Source organism: Coptis chinensis, chromosome 3 (assembly GCF_015680905.1).
Source record: "Coptis chinensis isolate HL-2020 chromosome 3, ASM1568090v1, whole genome shotgun sequence".
Lineage (NCBI taxonomy): Eukaryota > Viridiplantae > Streptophyta > Magnoliopsida > Ranunculales > Ranunculaceae > Coptis > Coptis chinensis.
The window spans coordinates 16572315-16597783 of NC_141458.1; the positions used below are offsets into that span (position 1 = coordinate 16572315).

The 25469-nt window shown below is 36.9% G+C and overlaps 1 protein-coding gene and 1 long non-coding RNA gene across 3 annotated transcripts; one reads left to right on the plus strand and one right to left on the minus strand.

Annotated features, from left to right (window-relative positions):
• Positions 1-1277: 1277 nt before the first annotated feature.
• On the minus strand, positions 1278-17862 carry LOC147508264 (uncharacterized). 2 transcript variants are annotated; one of them, XR_015216333.1, is made up of 3 exons: positions 17655-17862; positions 2387-2448; positions 1278-1521 (listed from the first exon to the last, which is right to left on the minus strand). It is a non-coding gene; the product is annotated as an uncharacterized LOC147508264 (long non-coding RNA). The 2 variants fall into 2 exon arrangements; XR_015216334.1 differs by lacking the exon at positions 17655-17862 and adding an exon at positions 3621-4389.
• Positions 17863-18551: 689 nt separating this feature from the next.
• LOC147508265 (leucine aminopeptidase 1-like) lies at positions 18552-24256 on the plus strand. The gene is made up of 10 exons (XM_086600819.1): positions 18552-18970; positions 19303-19714; positions 19819-20013; positions 20272-20497; positions 21071-21197; positions 21336-21431; positions 21541-21618; positions 22515-22575; positions 22768-22955; positions 23827-24256. The coding sequence occupies exons 1-10, from the start codon at positions 18755-18757 to the stop codon at positions 23953-23955; spliced, it is 1728 nt and encodes a 575-aa protein (XP_086456945.1). The 5' UTR covers positions 18552-18754; the 3' UTR covers positions 23956-24256.
• The last annotated feature ends 1213 nt before the right edge of the window (positions 24257-25469 follow it).

Here is a 25469-nt window from a genome sequence, read left to right on the forward strand (position 1 = left end):
GTGTATGTGTGTATTGCAATACAAACCAACGTTATCCAAATAGTGAGTGACAATAGTATGTCTAAAAAGTAGGTCCATATAGCACTATGGGCTAACTACTTGTGTTTAGTCTTCAACCAATAGTAACATATAAAATAAATAAAAATATCATACTGAGTGTAAATTGGATAGGTCTATGATTCAATAGAAGATCCATAGGAGGGAGTGAAGAACATATCATATGGGAGGGGTTCTAGGGTCATATGTTAAAAAAACACGTAAAAAAACTCAAAATCGTTGGTGCATTTATAAGTTAAAATAATTAGCCTAATTTTGTGTATATACAAGTATTTGCCCGTGTCGTACGACAAAGACGTAAAAAGCCTAGCCCAAGTCCACTTAAAAACCCATACCAAATGGTTGGAGTGTCCCATCACAAAGTGTTTAGGAGATCGATATTGCAACAACCCAAATGGTGAATGTAAAAATCCCAGCCGAAATGGTTAGAGTGTCAAGTCCATACAACTTTTGTTGACCACTACTTTATTGGTGTGACTTAAAGAAAATGAGACAATCCTATGAGCCAGTATAAATTTATTAATCAACATGAAAACTTGAATAGCAGTTTGAGCCATTGGATGAGAGGCCTTGTGGGCCCTACACTTTCCTTATTTGTTATATAGATTATCGGATGTCTACATCAATTACTATGAGAGAACTAGCCATGCAGTCGGCCTGTGGTGGCCCTATTTAAAAAACTTATTTTGTCGGGGCATGTTAATTTTCAGGCTAAAGTATTTTGGTTGATGTACTTACTCCAAAAGCACATTTGTATAATGAACACGCGGTAACAATTTACCGTCAGTTGTTTGATACTTCGAATTATTCATAATTTCAGATAGAAAGTGGGGCCAAATGCATCTTTTCATTAGAAGAAGGTCACTTTTTATATGCTTAATACATAAGCCCATTTTTGTATGATAAACATGTGGTAACTTAACATTTTCTTTTTATTCTGTTGGATCATGTTATAAACCTACCAAGATAAAATCTGACGTAATGGAATTACAAAATGAAGCAAGACATCTAATATTTCACAAAATCAAAATTACAAAATTTGCACTGAAACATAGTTGAGAGAACAACTATATACTTGCTTGTCAACCACAGCGAACAAACATTAGCAAATGAGCTGCCTTGTTTGCTTGTTAACCCCCCCAAAACAAATATCAACTTCCTCAAAAACCACCCGTTAGCAATTTACACTCTTTAATAAGTTTCCATAACCAATTCTCCTTACTGGTAACATGTGCCACCTCAAGCATATGCCCATATCTCTGCCATAGAATTTGTAAGATTGCGAAAGTTTTACCTATGCCCTGCGCTTTCCAATGCATCTCTCATCCCAATATTGATACCTACTCTCATCCCAATCCAATGCATCTCTCAAACAGTGATAGTTTTTACCGTATCATGTGGTGGGGAAATTCATCTTTTATATATATTGTTTCCTTGCTTTGACAGAGCAGTCAGGTACGTCCACTGTTTGACAAAGCTACTCCTTAGGCATAACAATTACCCAATGATAAACATTATTTGAATGACTTGAACAACATATTTAACACATACCATTTACAAATATTTTGTAGAGAACTCAAGACATTTTCATGACATTTATTTAAACTTATTGGAATAGTATCAATAACAAAAGCACATAATTTAGTAAATATCATAATGTGGTTCTATTAGTTAAGTTTACCATTCATGATCAGATGATCTATATCTCTAGAACATATAATAAATACAAAACTTAAGACAGTGAAGCAATCTGCATACAACGGAAAATAATTGACTGCATAAAAAAAAACACACACACACACACACACACATGAAGAAGAGAAAAATGTGTGTATTGAATGTATGTCTAGTTAACTTGTGGTCGTGTTGGTGAGTTGCGAATTACTTTAAGAAAATTTAGCAGTTGGAGCTTACGTCCGTGGAAGGCATTAACACTGTAACTCATTGAATAAAAGCTAACAAAATATTTATAAATTTTGATATGAGTAAGATACAATAAACATGGTTACAATGAAAATAAAATTCCACTAATCCACAACGCTTGACTACATGCTAAAGATGGAATCCTGATATGAAGAGAATTATTTGAACCCAACCAAAGATGTGTGCAATGTTAGATACGCAAGTTGGAGAGTTTGGTTTAGTGAAAAAAATATGATCATGTAACAATAAGCACTTGAAAGTCTTAAATGCAACTGCTAACAGTGAAATAGCCAAAGCAATTTGAAAAGCAGGATATACAATAATCAATACATCTATTCATCTATGAAATAATTTAGAAGTTTGTAAGATATTCACTTCTCAAATTTGAGTTTAGCTATAGACATACCTGGATATCTGCCACAATTCGATCTCCAACCCTTGCCCGATGAATTTTAAAGTATGTTGTGTCTTCCATGAAAATATACATGGAAAAATTAGTGATAGTGCTACACTAATTACTTAAGCAAATATTAAAAGTACCCGTGATCTTATGTTAGTGATTATAAAGAAATCGGAAGTAGCCCAGTTGTTGTCCTTCTCATAATAATGATAAAAAAGAAAAAGAACGCCACCAAATGATTATAAAAAGCATGCAAGCAACGTAACAAAGTTAAGAATGACATCTTTTGTTGGAAGAAAAGCCGAGTCATTGCGTTCGGACAGTCATAAACATCAGCCATATTTAGGTTTATGAGCACTATCTACAAAAATTAAATAACCTAATCCCAAACAGCAATAAGATGAGGGGTCTTAAAATAGTCAATTAATCAAAAATAGAAAAAAAAAATATTGAAGAAGAGATGTCCATTATATCATTGGTGTTTCGGTGCACACATAACTAAATAAGAAGTAATTAAACCTTGTTTACTGCAGAATGAACAAATTACCAAAACCTTCTTTTTAATCATAATTATAATACGTACAAAAATCATTTTAATGGATCCAAGAAATGTTAAAAATCCATAAAATGATTCCTCAGGAAATTCAATACCCCCTTCACAATTAAATGGGTCACCCATCCATACTTCATCATTAGCTTGGTTGGAGGCATATCTAGCAAATGCATCAGCCGGCCAATTCCCTTCTCTGTAATTCCACGTCATCTTAACTTCAGGAATTGCATTCATTAAATGTTTAATATCATCTAGTAACACCACAACCTCCATTGGTATGTCTTCCAGCTCATTCAATACAGCGGAACAAAGATAGGAGGAGTCTACTTCCACAATTAAACGTTCAAATTTCAGACTCTTAATTGGCCACCCTGAGACCCCATCTCAATGTGTAAAACTCCATAAACATGGCACTTGCGCGCTTAAAAGGAACAGATAAACCACATACAAAACCACCATAATCATTTCTAACAATAACACCAGCACCACTTGGTCCAGGACATCCTAAAGCAAAGCTATCTATTCAACTTATACCAACCGACTGGTGGCAGAGACCAACCAACCCAGATAGGTACCTTATCTTGTGCAATGTTGTTTATATTATTCTCATTTGCATTCAAAGAGAAGGTAAAGAGATTATTAGCTTTAAAGAGAAAACTGACATGATTAATAGAAGTAGATTCAAACCTGGCAGTGTTACGACCCAACCAAATACACCAAAGTGATATCGCCAATTTTTGTAGAAGTTCTTGTCCTTCTTGATGTCTGCTACATCTGCAAAGGACATTTTCCAGCTACTCCTTGAAGGATAAGGATGATACACTATAAACAATATAATGGACGTCCATACCAAACCAAAGGGCCCTTGCAAAAGGACAATCGACAAAGTAACATGTGTGCATACCTATTGCGGTATTAGGGCTGGAAATGGTACGGGATTCAACCCGAATCCATTTTAACGGATATGGTTTCTATGTTTGTGACTAGAATCCGAACCATTTTAACAAGATTCATAATTTGATGCCTAAAAATTAATTTATATCGTACATTTATATATGAAAATCATTAAAATAGTGTATTTTTTGTATTTTTTAATGGATATGGAGACCAGAGACCTGATGGATCCTAATATGGTAAAGAGGTTTGACCCGACCCGAACCCGCTCCATTTCCAACCCTATGTGGTATGTACAATAATTAGTTTGAATACCTAAAATAGGTAATCTATGTGCATACCACAAACAACATGTGTGCATACCTATTTAAGTATGTACATTCACGTACCATGCGCATATATCTTGTTGTGTTTAATGTTGTGCAGGAGTGTGGGAAGTGTGGTAAGGTAATTTCGTATAATGCAACCGAAGATTTTCGCCCTATAACTCTTTGAGAAATTATTAAGAACTTTACTGATGTTCAAAACCATGTAGAAAAGATTTGTCATAGTTCTATTCTTATTTGGCAACTAAGAAAAGTAATCAGAAAGAAAATCTTAGCTATTTTCTGACACAACCTCTAAGCATTCATTACACCGGGGAAAAGTTAAACAGCTACCTAATTTCTAATTTGGTAGAATGCTACTGTCTAATGTCTCAATATGAAAAATGGTGTAATATACACATACTGTTTTGCAAGTAGTTGCCGATGCAGCACCAGCCAAGAATCTACGATCATTCCATAAAAGCCTTTGACACTCGCTCTTTTTGTGTGTTTATGAGATGACATATGTATTATGTAGATAGATGATGGTCGTTGAACAAAATAGAAGCGAATCAAAACCTAATTATCCTTCAATAAGTAAAAGATGAGTAGGGTATCGTTCCACTTTTAAGTGTATGTTATAGGAATGACAGGACTGGAAAGGGTTTGAGGGATTAAAAACTATGACTGTAGAGATTTTAGATTCTAATGCTAAACTAAACTAAACTAACTAAACTATTGAAAATTTATAAGAGAGGGAATTCAAGAGATTAGAATCCACTAATACTTTTGATTCAATGACCTTTTGATTCATGGTTGTTCTCACAATTAGATAATCGAGCGAGTGCCGATGCCCTCTTGAACAAAACATCGTTAACGAATAACTCTACTTAAGGTTGTTCTTATGTTTATGCTATTAATATCTTATTTCCTTTTATGTGAGTTTGGGCAGCTATTCAATGAATCACCATCTAAAGCAAACACAAGGAATACTTCTCTTACTCTAAAACACTACATAACTAGAAGAAAAGTAGAGAATAATATTATAATATTCAATTACAATAAATAAAACCCTATTCTAGCATTATATTCAATTGCAATAAATAAAATCATGTCACTAGTAAATATTCAATTGCAATAAATAAAACCCTAAACTAGCATGATATTCGATTGCAATAAATAAAAACCTTAATCTATACTTCCATCCCCTGGTCTGGGCAATGGAACTAATAACTAAAAACATAAATAACTAACCTGATTGGAGAATACCATGAACCAGAAGAATCAACGAACCCTAAGCACCGGCTTCATATTCTCCCTTGAAGGAGAAGATTAGCCTTCCATAAAGAAGGAAGAACACGAAGAATGAGAAGAAGAATAGTTGAAAAACATAAGACTAGAAAGACTAATTTATTAATACTCGACTAGTTAAAACCGAATCTTTTATTATTAATCTCTCTCTGCCTCAAATTCTGGAGATAAGAGTATAAGTGAATTGGCAAATTACATGAGGCACTTAGGTCCTCTATTTATAGGGGTTACAATGAGTTCTATAAGCATTCCAAACCGCCATTTGTTTCTTAATACAAATCAACTTCTTTCAGAGTTCAACTTCGTCTCCAAAACTGAGAAGGAAGTGGCTACAAGAAATGCGTTTCATGCGTCGACGCCTTGATCCTTACGCCTCGAACCACGAGCATTGCGTCTGGACACACGATCCATGCGTCCCAGACGCGGAAGTCTATTTTGCCTATTTTGCTTTATCCTTCTATCCTCTTTTATGGGCTTTGGTCCAAGCAACGAATCCTTTGGCCTTGGGCTTCCAAATAGGCTTTAAAATAGGTTCAAATCGTATCTTTAATAGCTTCAATTCCTTGGCCTTCTCCATGATTGTGCACGGGCTTCCCATGTGATCATTAATGCTCTGAATTGCTCTATTTTACCCCTTTTTCTCTAATATTCTACAAAACTCTCTCTTTCACTTGTAGAATCATAAAACATAACTTACAAACACTATTAGTAAACCAAGATGGCTAAATAAGAGGCATAATCGAGAGTTAAATTATACTTTTTGAGCACTTATCACAACTCCCAACTAGCTTTTTGCTAGTCTTTTAGCAAATAAGATAAAAAAAAGATAAGTGATCAAAATCACATCCTAATAACAAAAATAAAATCCTAACTCACTTTCACAGGCATCGTGATTGCATTTACCATATGCAACAAGGCTTTAAACCTTTAAGTTTTCCAAAAAGGACGAGTTATAGTCTTGTGAGGGTTTTCAAGTGATATACCCACAAAATCAATTAATAGCATGTTCAAGAATGATAATATTTTTCAGAGAAAGAAATTCCTTACCCACTTAGTGCTTACTCCAACAGACGGTCTCCATTGCTAACTACATTGTTGCAAAGACTTATAGATTATGATGGGAGATAGTAAAAATTGACAAAATTCTCAATCAAGGCTTATGTGTGTACTTAGTCAATCTCCTATACTCTCCTATCCAAGAAATGGAATCCCTAGTTTACCTTTAGATAGATAATCTCGACTTTCAATCCTCACCGGTCATACTCTCAGAAAAGAATCTCTCAGAAGATGGTATACTATTTTACCTTATGTATGTGGGGAAAAGAATAATGAATACGAACATCCCACATACTACCTTGAAAAACAGACTTCTAGATGACAGTAGTCTCATGGAAAAAATGTCAATCACATATGAAGTGTCGGGTCCTTCACTTTAGCATTCTCTCACCTATTCTAGACTTCGTACCATACTGTAGTGATAAGGCATGGGTTGTAACTTGGCTTGGGTATTGGTTTATGAAGGAAAGGTAAAAAGGATTCAAAGGTTGTTTCTGAAATACTAAAGATTTTGCTTCATTCTTTAGAAGATTTCTTCAAATTCTGTATTGCAGAGAAAATTCTTCCTTTGTCTTAGTTTTTCTATCCATTCTGTTCAACTTTTTTTTTAAAGCTCAGTAGTATATCCTTGATTAGTACTGGATATGCTTATTTTCCACTAGCTTCTTTCACTTTGAACAGAATTATGGTCTTCATTGCATCTCTCTGATATTTCCTTGTAATCTTCCTTTTGTGCTCTTTCTTCCTCCTTGTTCCCCTCGTATTCTCAGAAACATATGGGTATGGCTGATAAAAGTTTTTGGCTATACTCCTTGTCTGGAGTTGGGTAAATGGTAAAGGGTTTTATGAAAGAAAATGGCTTATTGTAAGGCTCAAAAGGGTTTAACATGATGGTCCTACTAGGTGGGATAAAGGCTGAATGAGTTCACTACTTGACTTATCAGTATGATACTCTGTTTCGAATAGACTACAAGACCTAATGACAATCTCCCCAGTTTATGTCACTTCGTGATTAACCAAATCAACAAATAATGAGACTATATTACAACGACATAAAGAACTGGAAGATGTTGAGTCACTAAGACTCGGATTTTTTGTAAGAACTTTCCAAAGAATTGGTATAAAGCTCAAATCTCACGGGCTAAGTCTAAAAATTCTACTTCCAGTTTACTAGGGGTTTAAATCTCTCTTCTAGCAAAAGTACACAAAACTGACCAAGTACTATGGTGGTACCTTGATAAAGAATTCTATCAACAAGAATTATGTTCAAGTATAATAAATAGTCTAAGCGGTAATGAAATCAATAATATCAACTATCTATCAAACTTAACACTAAGCAGTATAGAATATATATCCCAGACTCATCATTAAAATTCATTTTTCTCATGCTGTTGATATAGAAACAAATATATATATATATATATATAATATAAATATATATATATATATATATATATATATATATATATATATTTTTTAATTTTTTTAATTTTTTTATTTTTTTTTTGAAACTAATTTTTGAAATTCATTTCTCAAGTACACCCTCCCCATACTTATGCATGCATTGACCTCAATATATAAAGAAGTAAATGAAATGGATGAGAAAAATGTAGGATATTACTATTGATGTCGAATATCAATAATTAGTTCAAGAAACAAATTTTTAGGTCTTTTTTTCGATCCCCAAGACGTAATGTGAGTTTTTTAAAGTCAGATTCTCAAGACTTTTGAGTCCTTTATAGTAAGATCCTCAAGACTAGTATTCCCACCTCAAAATTGATCTCTCAACAACATGCTTACTTCTTGTAGACATTTTATACTCAGTCTACTAGAGTTATGAGACTTTGACTCTGGCGCTTGCAACTCCTCTCAGTAAATGATGAAGTTATGAAAATCTGAGGGCCCGACTATCAATGACACTTATACTAATGAGATCCTAAGGAGTCAAGCTTACGACGCTTGGCTTCGTCATGCAAAAAATTTAAATTAGACAGAGTAACAGGTTCAGCAAGACATATAATGTAATATTTAAGGTGTGTAGGTAACTTACCCCAATTTTTCGTTTCAACAGTGGTCTGATAAACCAGATCCTTGAGAAAACGGCCTCCACGTCTCCAGTAGGTAACTCCAGAAAAGGCTTTAGTCGATGAACGTTGACTTTGAAATGAGTCATTCTCTTTATGTCTTCTACTTCAATAGCTCCAAAAGGTGTGACATGTCTTACTATAAACGGTCTCGTCCATCTAGATCTCAACTTTCCAGGGAAAATTTCTAGACGAGAGTTATAGACCAGAACCTTCTGTCCAGGTTCAAATTCTCTATTCAGAATTCTTCTGTCATGTAATGCTTTAGTCTTATCCTCGTAAATCCTTGACTTATCATAAACATCACTTCTCAATTCTTCTAATTCACTGATCTAAAGCTTCCTCCTTTCTCCTACTTGATCTAGGCTGAAATTCATCTATTTTACTACCCAATATGCTTTATGTTCTAACTCAACAAGTAGATGGCACGCCTTTCCATATACCAAGCGATAGGGTGACATCCCTATGGGTGTTTTGAATGCTGTTTTGTATGCCCATAGTGCATCTTGGAGTCTAAGAGACCAGTCTTTCCTAGAAGGATTAACTGTCTTCTTTAGAATACTCTTGATTTCCCTATTCGAAACTTTTGCTTGACCATTAGTTTGAGGATGATATGGTAAAGCTAGCTTGTGAATTACTCCATACTTTGCCATAAGATTCCCAAATACACGGTTACAAAAGTGAGAACCGTTATCACTGATGATGGCTCTTGGTGTTCCAAATCTTGGTAGAATGTTCTTATTCAGAAAGTCCACGACGACTTTATGATCGGCGGTCTTTGTAGGAACTACTTCAATCCACTTTGAAACATAGTCCATAGCCAGTAGAATATAGTTGTAACCAAAAGAAGGCGGAAATTGTCCCATGAAGTATATACCCCATACATCAAAGATTTCTGAGATAAGGATCGGTTGTTGAGGCTACTCGAATCTTTTCGAGGTCTTACCCAAAAATTGGCATCTCGAACATGCTTTGCAATAAACATTTGCATATTTAAAAAGAGTATGCCAATAGTTACCAGCTTGTAATACCTTATTTACAGTACGCTGCGGGCCAAAGTGTCCTCTACAAGGCTGATCGTGACAGAATGGATTCCTGTTCCGATTCTGGGATGCATCTTTGAATAATCTGATCCGAACACTTCTTGAATAAGTATGGATCATCCCAAAAATAATATCTGGCCTTTGAGTAGAATAAATCTTTTTCTTGCTTGCTCCAATGCGATGGTACCTAGCTTGTTGGTCACAAGATAGTTTGCGATGTGGCCGTACCATGGTACTTCTGATATACTGAACAACTGTTCATCAGGAAAAGTCTCACAGATTTGTAAGTTGTCTTCCACATTCTCCACTAGCAATCTAGAAAGGTGATCAACAACGACATTCTCTGTTCCTTTCTTATCACGTATCTCCAAATCAAATTATTGTAAAAGTAGTATCCATCGGATCAACCTAGGCTTGACATCCTGCTTAGTGAGTAAATAACGCAAAGCAGCATGGTCAGTATAGACAATCACCTTTGAACCTATCAGATATTGTTGGAATTTGTCAAGAGAATAGACAACGGCTAAGAGTTCCTTCTCAGTGGTAGAATAATTAATCTGAGCTCCATTTAGAGTCTTGCTAGCATAATAGATTGCGTACGACACTTTCTTGTCTCTTTGTCCTGGAACGGCTCCTATAACATAATCAGATGCATCACACGTGATCTCAAATGGTTGGCTCCAATCGGGCGCATGAATGATTGGTGCTGAAGTGAGTGCTTCCTTCAACTTCATAAAAGCTTCGACACATGAGGTATCAAAATCAAAGACAATATCTTTCCCTAATAGATGTGATGCCAGCCTTGCAATTCTCAATGAAATCCTTGATAAATCGACGATAGAATCAGCGTGACCTAGGAAGGCACGTATATCTTTGACAGTTCGGTTTGGGTAGATCCTTTATAATATCAATCTTCGCTCGATCCACTAGAATTCCTTCTTTTGAAACTTGGTGACCCAGCACTATCCCTTCCTTTACCATGAAGTGACACTTTTCCCAGTTCAGAACTAAGTTGGTATCACAACAATGTTTAAGGACTAAGGAGAGATGGTGTAGGCAATTCTCAAAAGATGATTCAAAAACTGAAAAATCATCCATAAAAACTTCCATATATTTCTCCACCATATCGTCAAAAATACTCATAATGCATCGCTGAAAAGTGGTCGGTGTATTGCATAGACCAAAAGGCATATGACGGTAGGCAAATGTTCCGAACGGACATATGAATGTGGTCTTCTCTTGGTCCTCAGGGTGAATATGGATTTGAAAATATCCTAAGTAACCATCAAGAAAGCAGTAGTAAGCTTGTCCAGCTAATCTTTCTAACATCTGATTGATGAATGGCAATGGAAAATGATATTTCCTCGATGCACTATTCAGTTTCCTGTAATCGATGCAAACTCTCCATCCAGTCTGAATCCTGGTTGGAATCAACTCATTGTTCTCATTCTCGATCACTGTGGTTTCGGACTTCTTCGGCACAACTTGAACTGGACTAACCCATTGACTATCAGAAATAGGGTAGATAATGTCGGCATCAAGGAGTATCTTCGGATTAAGCCTCCTTTGTGGTTGCTTAGAAGTCTTGGAATCCTTTTCCAAATGAATCATATGTTGAACTATCATAGGGCTGATCCCCTTGATATCATCAATTGTCCAACCTATAGCTGACTTGTATTTTTTTTAAAGTGCTACTAACCTGGATTCCTGCTCCTCAGTTAAATCTGATGCAATGACTACTGGGTAGGTTCCCAAATCTCTCAAGAAAACATACTTGAGTGTAGACGGCAAATGCTTCAATTCTAGCTTAGGTGGCTCCTTCTTAAGCTTTTTAGATGGTTCATCAAGCATAGGCAATTCAAACTTTTATTTGAACTTGTTGTCATTCATGACAGGTGATGAATCCAAAATCGCATTGATTGCCTCGACACTAAGTTCCTCATAATCTGAGTCTGTCAGAGCTTTCAACAACTCATCAGTAGGATATGAATGAGTCAGATAATCCTGTGCTAATGCTTCAATCATGCATACCTCGTTCACATCACACACCTCCTTGGTTGTTGTGTAACATATGGAAAACATTGGTCTCGACTCTCATATTACCAAAGGATAACGTCATATTACCGTTTCGACAGTTGATGAGTGCATTTATAGTGGCCAAGAATGGTCTACCTAAAATGATTGATATTTACCTACCAGATGTAGGTTCTGTGTCGAGTACTATGAAATCAACCAGATAATAGAAATCTTCGATCTTGACTATGACGTCTTCAATGATTCCTCTAGGTATCTTCACTGATCTATCTGCCAACTGTAAAGTAACATCAGTAGGTTTTAGATCCTTCAAGCCTAACTTCTCGTAGACGAAATATGGTAGAAGATTCACACTGGCATGCAAATCTAATAAAGCTTGCTCCTCCAAAGAATCTCTAATTTTGCATGTAACAGTTGAACTTCTAAGATCTTTCAGTTTCACAACCGCTAGATTCTGTAGGTACGATGAACATCTTTGAGCGATAAAAGCTTCTTTCGGAATGTTGGTCTTCTTCTTCACTAGATCTTTCAGGAACTTGGCATACGAGGGAACTTGCTTGATGGCGGTCAGAAATGGGATATTAATCTGCAAATTCTGAAATACATCGCAAATCTCCTTGTACTGGTCATCCTTTTTGGTATTCACTAGTTTCGAAGGAAACGGTGCTGGTGGATTCTTCAATATTGGTTCTCTTCTTTCGGCTTCGGTTGGCTTGGTAACAGATAGTGGAGTGACAGGTGGAGTCACTCGTGATGACTTCTTCTTACTTACTTCCACAGTAGTTCCTTCAACTTCTTTTGCAATAGTTTCTTCAGCAGGTGGCACAGCACTAGATATATCTGGAATGTTAGAATTGGGTGGGATGGTGGGGACATAAGTTACCTTAGGCTCTGCAGAATTTTTTCCTGGTTCATAGACAATCTTGTTATCAACTTTCTTGCCTGACCTCAGAGTGGAGACAGAATTAACTTGGTCATGAGTAATCTCCAGGTTATCCACCCGCAAGACACCTCTTCCTTTCGGATTTGACTCCGGCTGGCTTGGTAATGCTCCTTTTGATCTCTCTGTCAAGGCGGCAGCGATTTGCCCTATCTGGCCTTGAATGACACTAAAGTTATTCTCTAACTTCTGGGTTTTTTGATTTGTCTGTTTCAGCTCATTGACAATGGTGGTGATAACTTCTTCCAGATGTGGGATAACTGCTTTACTCGACTGAGGCGTAGGAGCAATGTATCCACTCATAAGATCTGATACTAACTCTCTATTTGTGTTGGCTTGGTATTGCTGGTTCTATTATGACTGTTGATTTATGTATGGTTGCTGGTGGTCTTGGAATTGATACTGGTTATTCTGGAACTGATTTGACTGATTTTGGAATCCTGGAGGAAAATTCCTCTGATTTGTATTTTGTGGCTTCCAATAATTATGTCCTTGATTAAACTGGTTATTTCTTCCTAAAGAGTTGATACTATATGCCTCTGCATTAGTATACAGATAGTACGAACACTCTTCAGTGGTGTGGCCTTTATCAGTACATAGCTCACAAATGGCATAACAAGGTTTGGATGGCTGAGGTTTAGCTTGGAAATTGTTTGCTTTTGGAGGATTCATGGAGAACTGATCAAACTTCTTGTTTAGAGTTTCAAGTCATGTTGATAGGCTTGCTATAATTGATTGCATTGCTTGATTTGGGTCTTCTTGAATTTGGTTGCCAAATTGCTTCGGCACCCCCTCCACTCTAGCTACGTCCTCGTTGCTATTACTCCATTGTTGAGTGTCTTTAGCTAAATTCTCAAGAAAGTTGTAGGCTTTCTCTCCATTTTTTTTTGCAGGCAAAATGTGAATATATTAATATCAATATAAGGTTACATGATGAGTCAACCTTAACAAGTTACATACAAGGATCCCACCATATTGCAAAAGGAGTGAACATACTCTAGCTAAATCTAAAGTACACCTGATCAGGACTCTCAATTTTGGGTACAAAAGATGGTCGTGATGCACTCCATTCCGATGCATCTAAATCCAGAGTCGCCCTATGCTTTGATGCCGAGTCCGCACTAAAGTTAGCTTCTCTCCAACTATGTGTTATCCTGTAGGATATCAAGTTTTGAGTGGCTCTTTCCCATCTAGTCTTCAGTTTCCATGAAATGTGACCATTTGCAAAAGATTGAGCAACCGATTGGGAGTCAGTTTCTATCCATATTACCCTCCATCCATGCGCAATTGCTATCTCTGCTGCTAATACAATCGCAATGCTTTCTGCCTCATAATTGGTGACCACCCCGAGACCTTGTGCCTGAATTCCAAGTAAGTTGGATTGGTAATCTCTCGAATGTTAAACCAGCCCTCCTCTTCCCGGATTTCCAAGTGAACATCCATCACAATTGATTTTAATTTCTCCTTGTTCAGGGTACCAAATGACTGTTGAATCAGACCGCACGGCTTTGGCTTGCATTCGATATCTAATGAGTGTAGAATAGCAAGTTCGGCAAAGCGGTGTTGTACATGTAGCTCATAGACGACGATGAATGACTTGAATGCCCTTCCTTACCTAGTTCTTTATGTGTCTGGAGCTGAATCTTGCGTCATTGTATCTTTGACAATTTCTCATCTTCCAAATAGCTACTAGCATGCTTAGAACTGCCGCAGTCCACAACTCTCTGATCAAAGGACTTGCAAGTCTTTTTGCTTTGAAAAGTCCCTTTATGTCTACCTCTCTTGCTACTAATTGCGGATTCAAATGAAATAAATGAAGAATCCATTCCCAAAGTGCTTGAGTGGTGGGACAGCTCCATAACAAATGGTCGTAACTCTCCTCCTCTTCTTTGCATCCATCACACCTGGAAACAATCGGAATGCATTTACTCTTCACCTTATCATCAGTCGGGATGATTCTTTACAGTATTTTCCATGCTATACCAGGTGTCCCGGGTGCACATATAGTCGTTCCAAATGATTGTACCCCACCAAACAAATGCCCCATTCTCTCGATGGTGTCGGGCGAGGGACACCGAAATTTGCCTTCCTTATCCGGTTTCCATATTCTACTATCCTCAATTTCGGTACTTGAGGCAGCAGAGAGTTGAGATCCATCCCTAGAAGAGCGAAAACATCGATCAAACTATCGTGAAAGCTCCATTGATTGTTCACTATCAAGTCTCGAACTTTTGAAGAATGATTGCTCCAAATTAAAATGTGGATCGCGGGGCTATTGCCGAAGTTTGGACCAGCCCAATCATCTTTCCGTGGCGTCTAGAGAGCTACCCGATCCAATAGACCAGCCCATGTGCCCTTTCATTTCTTCCAAATACCATTTCAGCCCTTTCCAAATGGATGAGCATTTGTGGCTAGCCAACCACCTTCCGTGGCTTCAATTTGTATTTCGCACCATATATGCGACCATCGGTTGTCCGTCGTGGATCATTTGCCATGCCGTTTCATGAAAGCGCAAGGGTTCAACTCTTTCGGGGTCTAAGGCCTAGTCCCCCTTCGCCTTTTTACTTACACACTTTCACCCATTTTAGCGTGATAGTCTTTTCTTCTTCTTTGGGTTTCCGGACCATATGAAGTTTCTGATGGCTTTTTCCCTTTCCTTTATGCTTTGTATCGGCCATTTGTAGATTCCCATGTTGTACACTGGTATGCTGTTCAGTATAGAGTGTGCAAGGACCACTATCCCCTGAAAAGAAAGTAACTTTCCTGCCCATCCACTTGCTCTCTTTTTGATCTTGTCAACTAGAATTTGCATGCTGGATTGAGTGACACGACCTTTAAATAACAGGACCCCCAAGTATACTTCAGGCAAGGAGCCTTCCTTCATGTCAAAAATTGCTTCCACCTTTCTTCTTTTGGTGGCTGTCATGCTTCCGAGGAACAACTTACTTTTTTCCCTATTTATGAGTCATCCCAAACGCTAGTTGGTAGTCATTGAGGCAATTTCTCAAGTATCTGAGTCCTTTTAAGCTTCCATTTGCAAAAAGGATGATGTCGTCCGCAAACAGCAGATGTGATGGAGAATATGTATTCCCAACAAAAGCCATAGGGATGGTTTTGCATGAAGTTTGTAGTCTCACTACGCTTCTGCTAAGAGTATCCTCCGCAATAGCAAAAAGAAGCGGGGATAGAGGGTCTCCTTGCCGAAGACCTCTGCCAGTGCCAAAGAACCCACATGGTCCACCGTTTATCAAAATAGAGATCTTTGCGCTGCTGAGAATGGCCTTGATCATATCGCGGAACTTTGGGCTGAATCCAAAGCTCTCCAGCACCATAAGAAGGAAATCCCAGCTTAGAGAATCAAATGCTTGAGATATGTCCAATTTGATGACTGCATTCCCACCCCATCTTTTTATATGCATATCATTAATGAGTTCTGAGGCCATTGCAATTGCCGTACTTCCTATTCTCCCCTTCAAAAAATCATGTTGCTCACAACAGATGATGTTCATGACAATAGAGGTTAGCCGGTTAGCCAAAATTTTAGTAACAATCTTAAAAAGGAAGTTACTTAAACATAGGGGCCTATACTGACCAATCTCCCGGGCGTTTGTGCACTTCGAAATTAGCACCGGAAAATTTGCGTTCATTCCTTGCGGGATGATGTGATCAGTGAAGAATGATATAATGGCTCGACAAACATCAGTGCTCACAATGCTCCAACAATTCTGGTAGAACATGCCTTGAAAGCCGTCCGGACCTGGGGAGCTTTGTGGATCCATACCCATGACTGTGTCTGTTATTTCTATCCTGCTAGGTATAGCTATGAGCATTTCATTTTGCTGATCTGTAACCGCTTGTGGAATGAGTTTCAGAAGCTCCTGGTTTCATTAGAGGGTAGTAGAGACATAAGGTCATGGGTTCAAACCCATGAGGACACAATTTCATTCAAGATTCCAACAAATATATTTCATTGGAAGTAGCTATGTTGCTATGCGTCATATGACTTTGATTGGTACTCTGCAATTCTAATACGATTTAGCACTATTGCACCAGTAATAACTTCATTCCACCAAAAGAAAATGTAATAGCGTAATTCTATTTCCCCTCTCTGAGTCCTGTCAAAACTGGTCTTGAAGTGCATTAAGCATAAGGCAATCCCAACTCAATTTGAAATGGTTCTAAAGTTTGAAATGTGATATGTAATGACCAAACATTAGTATTACTTTAATTTCTATCTAGCTTGCGTAGTCCAATATCTCTTACTTCCTCCATAAAACTTGGGAAAAGACATTCTCCAATAGTAGGAAAGCTTTTGTTGTTGATCTTGAGAAGGGACGTGAGAACAGTTCTCTTGAGTCTCTTGAGACCTCTAGGAGAGTGGAGTGGAAATGTCTTGAAAGATGCTTCCAGAGGTGAGAGAGCAAGATTTATTGTTCTTTTTCCTTCTCCTTTCCCTTTTCATCATTTAGAATCTGATAAGCCCTCCACAAACTACACCAAAATATGATTCGTTTTGAACGTCCTAGAACACCGTTGCAAGTTTGATGGTGCATGTACCTTTTGTAATAGTCACCACTTTCATTGAACTTCAGACCTTGATTTTTTTTCTCATATTTCACTTAGAATTGCATAATAACGCTCATCTTCTAGCGGAAATTAAAGATAAATAGTTAGGACACTTAGGAAAAGACAGTGCAAGTTTTATACAGAACAATTCTTTTCAAGCTCGCATAGATATGGAAGTTGTACTCAAAAACAAAAAAAGAACAAAAAATAAAAGGGTGATAAAAAAAGGTCAAGTACTCTGCCTCAAAATAGATCAAACTTTTTTTGCAAACGCAATAGGAGCATAATTAATGTTATACAAAAACCGTGTCATTTTCAACTGCAAAAAAGATCAGATTTACATAAATATACCTATTGCAAACAATCACCCATTCTGTAAAATTGGTGATCATGAAAACAACGCTTTTGTACCAAGTGCAGTGTGTTCCTACGGCTTAATTGATAAATCTTCAGATATTCACAATTTAAAATTTGTTGGAATCACAGACCTTAGAGTTTTGCATTCGTGAGTTTTTGCTTGAGCATAGGATATACACCACGATAGCCATAACAAAGTTACATTACTTGAAATGGAGGAGACCTTGAAATCTGCAGCAGGATTTCTTGGTTTCTTAGACTCTTTCTTCTCAATATCAATATAAATAGAGGCAATGCTCACTATCAAGGTGAGTTTTGAGAAAAAGAGAGTTTTTGAAAGAGGCCAAAAGGCTTTGGTTTATGGTTTCTTTTTTTGTTTTTAATTACTTAATTACCCCCGATGTACTATTCAAATAAGTGCGTGTATTTGGTTTTTTATTTCCTAAATATGTGAAAAGACTAATTTTTTTTTTATAAATTGCTAAACACACCAACAATGAGGCTAATTTGGTAAACAACATATTCATTATTTTTTAAGTGGGGATTTTTTAAAAACTTTGATGGCGTAGCTCACTATGAGCGGCGTGGCTCACTATGAGCGAACAGATTTAATGTAGGTAGGACAAGAATCCCGGTGTATCTTGTTGAAATAACTTACGGGAACGCGTCTCGTATGCTATGGAACGTGTCTGTATGCTATTTTTTTTGCCTTGGAATCTAGAAGACTAGAAAACACAATTTTTAGTTTTTGTAATCAGTGTGACATAAACTAATAAACGAATTCTTAATTAATTTTGGCACATAATAAGAGATTTGGAAATGCTGGTAACTTATAACCAGCCCCTATGTAATGCTTACAAAACACCAAAACAACAAACTAGTAACTACTGTCTTCTATTGCTCAATTGATTTGAACTAATGTACATACACGACATTATTTTCCCTTAAAATCCTTTGGTGACCACACACGGTTGTTATTAAAAAGAATGTGAAGTTGTCCATGCAAGGACAATGTCATGCACTGATGCACAACAATGTAGTACATGATTACATCTACAGATCTAGTGATCTACTTATCTAGTCCAGATAATTGATGAAAAAAAGAAGAGGATAAAGGAATATATGATGATGTCAATGCATCCATCAGCAGCTGAAGTAGCTCACAGCACTTTACACACTCTCTCTCTAAAAAAAGAGTGTCCATAAATAGTGAAACTCTATAACAAGCACAATGGCTAGTAGTAGTAGTGGTGCCGTTTTTCTAAATTCTTCGCATCATCTCTTCCTCGGTTCGTCCACCGCTTCTTTATTCTATCATAATAAGTTATCTCTTTTCCGCATCTGTTTCACTTCTTCTTCTTCTTGTAAACAAAGACTACGCATGGCTCACTCTCTCACTAAAGCCACTCTTGGTCTCACTACCCCTTCCAACATTGATGCTCCCAAGGTTTCTTCTTTTTCTCTTTTGACTAATTTTATATGTGTTTATCTGATTATCTCGACTTGGGTATGTTGGATTTCTATAAAGAATTGTATCTATGGTCTAAAATGTATGACTTATTGATTTGGTGTATCTGATGATATGTTAGGTAGATTATATGAGATTGTTTGGGGTATAAGATTTTAAGCTGTAGTCTTATTATATGTGTGATTTATTGGTTTTCATTGCAGTGGATATCTTCGATGATTTGCGATTTTTGATGATATATTAGGTGAATTATGTTTTTTTATTTGTTTCTGAGATGTATGTTTAATTGGTTTGTGAAAAACTCGGTATAGATTGTGTTTTCTGCAAAAGAGATCGATTTGGTGCAATGGAAGGGAGACATACTTGCAGTGGGAGTATCGGAAAAAGACATGGCTAAGGATGAGAACTCAAAGTTTGCTAATTCGATATTGAAGAAACTAGATGCTCAGCTGGGTGGTCTATTGGCCGAATCATCATCAGAGGAGGATTTCACTGGGAAGGCTGGGCAGTCCACTGTGCTCAGGTTACCCGGTTTGGGTTCAAAAAGGATTGGCTTGATTGGGCTTGGCTCGTCGTCTTCTACCGCTGCTTATAGGAGTCTCGGTGAAGCTGTTGCTGCAGCAGCCAAGGCTGTCCAAGCAAGTGATGTGGCTGTTGCACTCGCTTCTGCTGAGGGACTCACTGCTGATTCAAAGCTTAGCACTGCTTCAGCTATTGCCTCTGGTATGTGTGTGAATTGTGACGAATTGCGTTTGAGATTCTTGCTTTTTATTTATTTAATTTTTTAATATGTCTCTTGAACCCTGTGATATGATTTTTGGATGCAGGAACCGTTTTGGGAGTTTATGAAGATAACAGATTCAAGTCTGAGTCGAAGAAGCCATTGCTCAAATCGGTGGATATTCTTGGTCTTGGTGCTGGACCTGATCTAGAGAATAAGCTCAAATATGCAAGCGATGTGTGCTCTGGAGTGATCTTTGGAAAAGAGCTTGTCAATGCACCGGCAAATGTTCTCACTCCTGGTTAGTCGCGGTTCTCCTTGTTTTTGATTTACAATACATCTCTTGTTTTGTAAAACTATATATGTACAAGCATCTGTGCCATTAATTAATGTATCTCAGTTATCCAATAGTTCATCTTATGAGACCATTCACTGTGTTGATCAAATCCTTGTTGGCCATGTGGTCCACATCAAAATCATTAGCACATTCTCTCTGTTTCTGTCGGAGTTGTAAAGATAGTTCAGTAACTTACTATTGTTTTGTTTCACTTTAACTCAGGTGTACTAGCAGAAGAGGCCTCAAAGATTGCATCTACATACAGTGATGTTTTTACAGCAACAATATTGGATGCTGAACAATGCAAAGAATTGAAAATGGGTTCATATTTGGGTGTTGCTGCTGCATCTTCAAATCCACCTCATTTTATCCATTTGTGTTATAAACCTTCTACTGGGCCTGTCAAAGCTAAGTTGGGTTTAGTCGGGAAGGGTTTGACATTTGACAGGTAAGATTTTCATTTCTAAACAAATCCTAACTGTATTTCTATGGCCTGTTCGTTTTGAAAAAAGGAATTGAAAATATTCCTTTATTAGCTCATTTCCCGAAAGTATATGATGGAAGAGCCTTGGTGTGCAGTTTCAGAGGATCAAAAGTTAAAAATCCCATGGTTGTTTGATGCCTCATACCTTTGTCCTCAGATTAGCTCAGCCACTCGAGTCAGCTTATTTCCTTATATAAATGAAAATAATTACCCGAACAAGGTTTTGTATTTTTGTATATCTATCTGTAAACGTTTAATATATAATGCACAAATATGTTTCATTGTCAAAACCTTCTATTGTCAAAGTTTTCCTACTCGTTAATATTTATACTACATAAATAATTGTATATTTTCATTTTGGCCCGTCAAAAGTTTAGTTGCGGTTCTGTTAGAAAGGGTTTAATCTTTTTGACATGCAATTTTTGTTTGGTAGAGCTTTTATAATGCGTATATCATAAATTTTAGTTCATCTATAAATATGAGTGTCTGCATTGTGTATAAAATCTTGTCTTCATTATACTTTACTTGTGATATCAGTGGCGGCTACAATATCAAGACCGGACCAGGTTGTTCAATTGAGCTCATGAAATTCGATATGGGAGGCTCCGCAGCTGTTCTAGGTGCAGCAAAAGCCATTGGCCAAATCAAACCTTTGGGAGTAGAGGTATGTCATGTGCTTATGTTGTTGGATCAATATCCTTGTAGAGTTTATAGACCGAGAGATTTTTCGCTTTATACTATGTCTAGTGAGTAGTAGGCCAGGCATGTTTTGAACATAGTTTCTAATTGTGGCTTTCTACAGGTCCATTTCATTGTTGCAGCTTGTGAGAACATGATAAGTGGCACCGGCATGAGACCTGGAGACATAGTCACAGCTTCTAATGGAAAGACAATTGAGGTACTAAATGTATTCATGTACTGTGTTACAATTATGTTTGAGGCTTGTTGACATTGAATAGACATCTAATTGTTCGTGTGTATGCATGGTTCCATCAATCTTTGTCCAGGTGAACAATACTGATGCTGAAGGCAGACTGACACTTGCAGATGCTTTGGTGTATACTTGCAACCAAGGTGTAGACAAGGTATTTTTCAAATATTAGTTATCAGATTACTTCGCTTTTATGGAATTTACTCCGAAAGGTATGACTTCCATAAAATTCCTCAGCAGAACATGAAGTCACATAAATGAATCTAAGGGCCCATACATGGTGGGAGGATCCTGACGCAACCATCATCACCAAAAAGCACCCAATTTCTAAATTTCGCTTCATTAATTTTTACCAGTAAAAATCTAAGTAAAGCAAGTAGGCAATTATAATGTAGGAACACAAGTTACAAAATAATGGACTCCTAGATTGAACTCCGTTAATAGTTCATAAATAACCCAATCCCATAGCCACTCTAGAATGGGTAACGTTTGAACCATGCTCCTTGAGTTTAAAATTTCCTGCGACTTCATCCTTCCAAACCCTCAATTTCGATATTTTACTGGTATCCTTCACGTCTGTCACTATCGAAAAAAATCTACTTCGTATAAGTATACTCCAAATGAATAAGCATGACTCCAGGTTGGCACAAATGTTTCTTAAGCTTGTTAATTTCTATTTCACATCTCGAGGTCTATGAGTAGTTTGCATGTATACTTCAGGAAATTTTTGTACACAGATACAGAAAAATTGACTAATTGGTGTAAGCAAGGAAGTTTTATTCTTAACCCTCAAAAGTGGATAAATCTGATTTGAATCTTAGAATTTTGTTCTTTGTGAGAAATGCATTTTGAAGAAAGTCTTTTGAAACAGAAACTCTTTCCCAGGAATAAAATAATCCTTATATTTGGTTGTTCTGCTTGGACACTAATGAAAATTTCAATATTCTAAAATTTTGGTATATTTTCCATTACAGATAATTGATGGTCACTTGGTTTACAGCAACAAAATTTTGTGTTATTGCTAACATCTATTTGAACTGTTATATGCAGATAGTTGATCTTGCAACACTAACTGGGGCTTGTGTAGTTGCCCTTGGGCCTTCGATTGCAGGTTTGTACAATTTTCAGTTGCTCCAATTGTTCATTTTCATGTCAGAATCCTTTAACTCTAGTTAGTTGTTGATGAATTTCTTGGTAAATTTTACCCACTGAAATATATATTACCTGATAATGTAGAATAATCCATAGAGGAAGAGAGTTTTGGGTTCTTATATATCTAATGCATATTTTTTAAACAAATCAGGATTCTTTACACCAAGTGATGATTTGGCAAAGGAGGTAATTGGTGCGTCAGAGATAAGTGGAGAAAAGTTTTGGCGGATGCCTTTGGAAGACAGTTATTGGGAGTCCATGAAATCAGGGGTAGCTGATATGGTTAACACAGGTGGCCGTCAAGGCGGTGCTATCACTGCAGCACTATTCTTAAAACAGGTATATCTTGGATCAGTCTTCCTCTCTTTTTTATCCAGAGTCAACAAGGATTAATGTAATTGAGTTTTAAACGCATTAAACTAATGCCAATTTGACAGCACAATGGGTCCACATTTGAAACGAAGTTATTTAATTTTCTTTTTGAGCATGTATGATGTGCACCTATCTCATCGAAACATTATCTCTTTTGAGCATAGTTTGCAAAGTTGGAATTCTGAAGTGTCGCCATACGTATCTATCACATCCATTCTATGGATAGGAAAAGCCTATTCTGGGATCCTTCACATTTGTGATTCCTTGTCTTTCGGTATGGTTTACTCATTTGGTGAATTCACAAGGCCTACAAAGGCCTACAATCTTTGGATAATAGGAAAAGCCTATTCTGGGATCCTTCACATTTGTGATTCCTTGTCTTTCGGTATGGTTTACTCATTTGGTGAATTCACAAGGCCTACAATCTTTCATGAGGTCAGGAAATCACATTGCATAGGATGTGAACAGCTGTTTAGGTTTGAAACGGTATTAGGTCTGAGCTTATAGTAAGTTGTACGCAGCTTTATTCTGCGGACTAGTGCTGTTTGTACTCTTATTTGCTAAGTTACATTGACATGGATAGGTGTGTCCGTGTCCGACACAGATACAAAGTGTCTGACACGGCGAAATATCAAATATTTACTTAAATCGCATACAAAATGTGTCCGATATGTGTCCGACACGGACACGTGCTTATGTATTCGACATGGATTTTTTTTTTTTTTTCAAAGTATGGTGTGTCCATGTATCATGCTTATTTGGTGTTCTTCATTTATTTATCAGGAAAATTGGTAATTGGTAATATTTAATTCTGAAACTGTTTGTACTCTTCTTGCAGTTTGTTGATGAGAAGGTTCAATGGATGCATATAGACATGGCAGGCCCCGTCTGGAATGATAAGAAACGGGCAGCAACAGGGTTTGGTGTGTCGACTTTGGTGGAGTGGGTTTTGAAGAATTCTTCTTAGTGTTGGTTGAGATTTATTTGGGCACAACTGTTCAAAACACAAAAGGACCAGATGTGAGAGATAACTCTAAGCTGTACTTCATTGCAGTGCATTCAGATTCAGTTGTAATTCAATAAAATGGGATAATAGGTTGGAGGAGAGATGTTGAGATGTCTTCTTGTGTTTTTAAGGTTTATTTCAGTGAATAATTTTTTATGATGGTCTTGTGTTGTGTCTGCAACAATATTTGGATTTCAGAATATTTTTATTAGAAGAATTAGAGGAAAAAAAGAAAGAAAGCAAAAGACAAGTTAGAATGGTATTTCATTGCTAAATTATGTTGATTCGAAATGAAAGGTAAGATTAAGATGTTTGATTTTCACAGAAAATGTCCTTTAGTGTTTGGTTTCAAGATCGGTAGTAGTATCTGGTGTTTCTGCCAAGTTTGCCGACCACATCAAATGGAAACTGTTCGAAAGTTCAATTCCATTGGCAGGTGTGAGTTTATCATCTCGAAAGCAATGCTGATTATGCACAAATCAGTATCCTATATGCAGGGTAGGGTTCGGTTTTACATGCTTTGTGAGTGGCAACTGGCAACACCTTCTACGAAGATATTTCCACTGTCCAGATTGGTAGTCTTTCAGACCATGGTGATTTTGAGGGTTGCCAAATCTTCCTTCTCCCTAAACCTGCATCCTATAATTTTAGAGCGACTAGATTGCCATTGTAGTCAAGTGAACAGTAGACGAAGCCGAACTGCAAAAGTACACTATATCAAGCTTGAACGCAAAAGTATGTGACTATATTTTGGAAAGTCACATGTTTTGGAAAGTAAGACTAGGACAAGTGTTACACAATGTCCATTAAATACGAGTCGAAAAAATTTACCACTTCATTGGAAGTAGGTTTTTTTAGAAGGATTTTTTTTTCAAACAAAAGAATACTTGTCTTAACTCTTAAGTATATCCGTGCATGGTCTTTCCATCTGACTCAAATCAATTGGCTATGAGTGGAGCATCTCAGGATTCTATATCTGTTAATTCAAAACTTTCCACCACCGAAAATATACCTCAATTCTGAACAATCCCCTTCATGTGTGGTATAACTTGAGTTACACACGTGGAAGAAATTTAATGAGAGGTAGGATACAGGTATGGTCCTAGTGGTTTGCAGATTTTTTCTCAAATCCCTTGAAAGTTCTGCCTGTGCATCGTTGACTCAGCCTCAAAGTGAGACTATCTCCAACATGCACTGATGGACATTTATATATACTAATCATAAATGCACGTGCTCTGCACATAGATTAAAAAAAAAAACTTACTGAAGAGAATGTGAAAAACTTAAAAAAACCGTGTTTTTATGATTATAAATTTAATAATATTTTTTTTTGGAGAATAGAATAGGATAAACTATAATTTAGTAGAAAACCGAATCACATTGAAAAATGAGTGAGGTTTTATAAGAACAAATGCTTTGGATTTCTTGATAGCGCTAATTATTACTTATACGTGTCCTATTAATGCAATTAATAT

Bases quoted from the DNA above. Each gene is read 5' to 3' on its own strand.
- LOC147508265 (XM_086600819.1), top strand. From the start codon at position 18,755: ATGGCTAGTAGTAGTAGTGGTGCCGTTTTTCTAAATTCTTCGCATCAT. The intron at 18,971-19,302 runs GTTTCTTCTTTT...AACTCGGTATAG, and splicing joins CCAACATTGATGCTCCCAAG to ATTGTGTTTTCTGCAAAAGA. The intron at 19,715-19,818 runs GTATGTGTGTGA...TTTTGGATGCAG, and splicing joins TGCTTCAGCTATTGCCTCTG to GAACCGTTTTGGGAGTTTAT.